General features: G+C 53.4%; 1 protein-coding gene across 2 annotated transcripts in view; it reads right to left on the bottom strand.

Moving 5' to 3' along the window:
* Positions 1–2,611: 2,611 nt before the first annotated feature.
* ABTB1 (ankyrin repeat and BTB domain containing 1) overlaps positions 2,612–4,986 on the bottom strand; it is a 10,098-nt gene continuing 7,723 nt past the window's right edge. Inside the window, exons 11-12 of one of the 2 annotated variants that reach the window (XM_003796186.2) lie at positions 3,297–3,497; positions 2,612–3,219 (exon numbers count right to left, since the gene is read on the bottom strand). In XM_003796186.2, the coding sequence (XP_003796234.1) occupies positions 3,013–3,219; positions 3,297–3,497 (408 nt within the window). In that variant the 3' untranslated portion in view covers positions 2,612–3,012. The remainder of the gene's footprint in view (positions 3,220–3,296; positions 3,498–4,986) is intronic. The other variant, XM_023516954.1, reaches the window with a different exon arrangement.

The following is a 4,986-nucleotide window of genomic DNA, read 5'->3' as shown; positions in this document are numbered from 1 at the left end:
CTGTCAAGGGCAAGTGTGGGCAAGGGGAGGGCTGGGGGAGGTCAGGGTCAGGGTGGGTTTAGATTAGGGTTAAGGTTAGTTAGGATTAGGGGTAATGGAGCTGCGTTTCAAACCCAGAGCCTCTGTGCCAAAACATGCTCTTTTTTACTAGCAGTCTATTTTTGTAGAGTAGGGCACATTTCTACATTTAAACCAACCTAATTTTACAACTAAGCATTATACATTAAATCAACCTTTTTTTACCTCGCGCACGCTTGAACCTACAGTTAAACTTCCACAGCACACTTAAATTATGCTGATTGAAAAAAAAAAAAAAGAGTAAAGGCCGGGCACGGTGGCTCACGCCTGTAATCCTAGCACTCTGGGAGGCCCGGAGCAGGGAAGCGGATTGCCTGAGCTCACAGGTTCGAAACCAGCCTGAGCAAGAGCCCTTGTCTCTAAAAATAGCCAGTCTTGTGGCAGGCACCTGTAGTCCCAGATGCTTGGGAGGCTGAGGCAAGAGAATTGCTTACGCTCAAGTGTTTGAGGTTGCTGTGAGCTATGACACCATAGCACTCTATTCAGGGAGACTGAGTGAGACTCTGCCTCAAAAAAAAAAAAAAAAAAAAGAACGTATTTACTGTGCTTTGAACTTTTCAAAAACAATTTAATTAATAATCCTTAAAAATGTTTGTGGCACACCTAAGATTGTCTCATGGCAGCCCAGTGTGCCACAGCGCACTGCTATCACTGCACTAAATCTCAAATTCTATGGTTTCAGTTGATACCACTGACTCCCCATGCCACACAGGCCTAGGAACACCCTCTGGCACAGGCTGACTGACCACAGTCACCTCCTCATTGACACAGAAACCACAATGACCATCTTTACAGTGACAGGAAGCTCTGCCACAGCTATTTACTATCATTTTCTCCCCAGTTATTGCTCAATGCCACTGTTCAGTGTTTCCTGTTGACGACACTGCACTGAACCCGTTCATACAGTGTGTCCCCATCACCCTGGCTCTGTCTTAAGACTGAAATGAGACAGTGTGGTTGGAGAATGCTGCCCACCCCGCCCTTACAGCCTTGGTCCTGGGGGTGGCAGCTAGGGGGTTGTACCTCTGCTTGCCCAGATGATGTGGCTGGGCACCTGGCTTTACTTAATAACGTCCGTTAACCACTGAATCAGAGGTCCTCAAACTTTTTAAACAGGGGGCCAGTTCACTGTCCCTCAGACCGTTGGAGGGCCAGACTGCGGGCCCTGGGACGAGTCGGCTGCTAAGCAGGACAGGCAGCAGTGGCGATAACACCCCGCAGGCTGGATAAATGTCCTAAGCGGGCCGCATATGGCCCACAGGTCGTAATTTGAGGACACCTGCACTAAATTATCAACTTCAGAGTGCTTTCCTTAACCACCCCCACTAGCATTTCCATTTAAAATATGTTCAAAAATAGAAACTGATTTCAAATAACATCTGTAAAAAAAAAGATAGGTTTGCCTTACATACTAGCTCATTCCCCCCAATACGTAAAAGAAATGATTGTAATTAAATTTTTCTCGAACTGTCTAAATCTCTCTCCAGTCAGGATCAGTATATGCTCTCAAGTGGGACCAGCTGGTGTCAGGCTGCTAGCTGGCCCCCACCTTTCTGGCCTGTGCACCGCATAGCAACCAGAGTACATTTTCAAAAATCCAAGTCAATCCCTTGCTCTGTCTCCCACTAAGGCGGCCTGGGTGCCACCTTTTCTCACATTGCCCAGCTCACCGTAAGCCAGGTGCAGTCCTCAGTAAGTTCTGCCCACATAACACTAGCTAGGAGGGAGTCCCTTTATAATCATCCCGATGTACGTATGTGTAAACTGAGGCAGTGTGTCGGCCAGGAGTAAAAGGAAGAACCAGGGTGGCAACTTATGATGGTTTAGCCTGAGGCCCTCACACTAGCCACACCCTCTACCCAGAGAGCCCTCCTGGATGCCTGCCTCCCCACCTCTCCAGCAACTCAGCACCCCCTCTTACCAGACCACCTCGCCCAACTGTCCCTCATTCCTGGTCATTCATCATGGCCTCCCCCATGCAAGGGCAGTATGAATGAAAATGCACGGGGAAAGAAAGAAAAAAAAAACTACAAAGTACCAGAACCTGTGAAAAACCCCGTAAGGCCCTCCTTTCCTCCCAGTCTTCTCCCAGGGCTGTCACCACACTAAGGACAGACAGGTGCTGAGACCTTATCTGGGAAAGAGGTGAGGTCTCAGGATGCCCCTCGGGCACATGGACACCCCTCACCTCAGACTCTGAGGCTTCTCTTGGCTCCACTCTGCCTTTTAACTGTGTCAAGGTTCCAGTCCTTGCAGGAAGAACCACCCTGAGGAAAAGGCTGGCCAGCCCTCCGCCCTCTACTGGAGAAAGGCTCACTATAGCCAGTGGCTGAAGAGGCGGGAAGGAAGCCAGGCCAGGGCTAAGGTCAGCGGCAGATGTCTGGGTCTGCTTGGCCAGGGTCTGACCAGCCGCTACCAGGTGCCTGGGAAGACGTGTGCAGCTGCCAGCTCCAGAGCTCCTTTCCTTGCTCCCCACCAACTCCTGCTCTCCCAGAGCCCCACCTGTTCCAAGCTGCACCCCAGGACACAGGTGCAGGCTCCCACAATAAATTCAAGCTTTATTGCCACACACAGACTCTCCCAGCCCCTCCTGACCAGCCCTGTGCATGTGAGCAGCTCAGAGAAGCAGCCAGGGCCAGGCCAGCCGGGGCTGTGCTGTGCTGGAGAGGAGGCTTTGAGGGAAGGAGGGAGGCACTAACAGACCCTGAGTGGTACCCAGCCCCAGGGTCTTGGGGGCTGGCTTGTGCATTTGAAGAGGGGACTCATCCCAAACAGACTGTCCCCTGAGGTCCCCAGGCTCATGAGGGAGAGGCCCCAGTGAGGCCCCTCCACCCACCACAAAGCCGAGTGAGAAGAAGCAGGAAGAGCAGCTACACACATGGACATGCACACATGCTTGTCGCCAAGGGAGCCCCTGGGGCAGCGAGCAGTGGCTCAACAGTCTAGGCCGATGGACACTAGCAGGTCCTCGAGTGCCCGCAGCCGCTGCTGAGCCTCCTCTATGGCGCTGTAGGTCTGCACCGTGCTGGCCACGTGGAAGCGGATGTCGTCCACCAGGGGGATGGAGTCTGTCTCCTGTCGGGCCGCCACCGCCGCTGCCTCCTCCCTTATGGCCTCTGCAAAGTCCTCCCGCTCCACCAGCTGTGGGACAGGGCAGCTCAGCACAGGGGTCCCTGCCCTCATACCCCTCCCAGCCCGCAGTGGTACCACCGGCCCACCTTGTCGATGACCTTGGCCATGTACTCAGTGCACTGGTCCTCAAGCCGTGCCAGGCGGAACAGCTTGGCCACACGCCACACGCCCACCACACTATCCTCATCCAGCAGCTGGGCCAGGCTGCGGCCACACAGCCTCTTCAGGCCTGGCAGCAGGTACATGTCAGCCACACTCAGCACATCATAGGCCACCTCAGGGGGCAGCTGTGGTTAAAGACAGAGCAAGGGTGCACCCTGTGGTTACCAAGGGCTCCCAGGCCCAACGGCCAGGGCTGGGACCTGTTTCAAGTGGACACAGAAGCTCCCTGTCCCTTGGGCTAGCTCGGATCCATGGGACCTCAAGGGGACAGCTGAAACAGGGTTCCTAAGCCTCAGGCAGGCCGAGGCACAGGGCAAGAGGCCTGGAAGGGTTGGTAGAATAACTATTTGACTTTCCCTCTGTTCCCAGAGGTGGTGGGGATTTAGAGCACATCTAAGGTAACATCTTGTGCTGGGAAAGGCTTAAGTGTTCAGCTTTGGAGACAAAGATGAGGGGAGCTTTGCTACCAGATTACAGGCTAGGTGCTCTGTGCTTACTGCAGACCAGGCACCATGCCACCACCTCCACCTATGACAACCCATTCATTTGCACAAGACTTTAGGAAGTAAGGACGAGTGTTATCCCTGTTTTCTAAAGGCACAGAGCAGTTAAGTAACATGCCTCAGATAGCACAGCTTGTTAGGGGCTAATCCTGCACTAACTCAGGTTTGGAGCCCACTCCTTGTTCTGAGCCATTATGAAGCTGCCCCTGGGGTGATCAAGCTCCGTTAGGAGGGAGCTTCTCTGGGATGGGCCACAGTGGACCCCAGAGGACAGGGGCCAGAGAGCTGGGCAGAACTACAGGAGAAATGAAGTAAAGGGTACCGGAGGGATGGAGGGCTGAGGACCTGGCGGGGCCTGGCAAAGGCAGCTACAGGGGGTGGGGGTAAAGGCTGATATCACATCTGTCTCCTAGCACACGCACTCCTTTCCCCTCCCCCACAGGAACAGACCCATGGCCAGGGAACGAGTTTCCCAGCAAGTACGGCCATCAGGTTCTCTCCAGAACATGAGAAGTGGTGTGTGCAACTTCCAGTAGCTTATGAAAAAGGAAACTGCCTGCCCTGCCTTCCTCTTCCTCCTAGAGCAGCGGTTCTCAACCTGTGGGTCGTGACCTTTGTAACAATGAAAATACCTCGTGGCATTAGGAAGGTTGAGAACCACTGCTTTAGAGAAAGGTCTACAACGCTACCTTAGGGCACGGCAGGGCAACCAGATGGACGGGATGGCCCAGGTCCCCAGCAAGGCACCTGCCCTGGGGCACCCACTTCAGACGTGAAGGAGAAACAAACTCTGCTCTTCTTTAAAAAACCCTGTCTTGGGATGTATTACAACACATGGCCCTTACACATACACCATCACTCACACATACACACCCTCATCACGCTCACACACACTCAGCCCCAGCCGAAGATGTGTGTGAGGGTATATGAGTGATGAGGCCCTTGCACTCACTCAGTGCACACCCCTCACACATAGCCCCTCACACATGCTCTCCCTCATCATACTCATATACCCTCACGTTCACACCCTCATCACTCATATACCCTCTCACACACTCACACCCTCACGCTCACACACTCATCACTCATATACCCTCTCACACACTCACAC

Source organism: Otolemur garnettii, unplaced genomic scaffold, assembly GCF_000181295.1.
Source record: "Otolemur garnettii isolate 467f Iridium unplaced genomic scaffold, OtoGar3 scaffold00101, whole genome shotgun sequence".
Lineage (NCBI taxonomy): Eukaryota > Metazoa > Chordata > Mammalia > Primates > Galagidae > Otolemur > Otolemur garnettii.
Note: the sequence above shows the minus strand (reverse complement) of the source record. Positions and strands in the feature narration are given on the sequence as shown.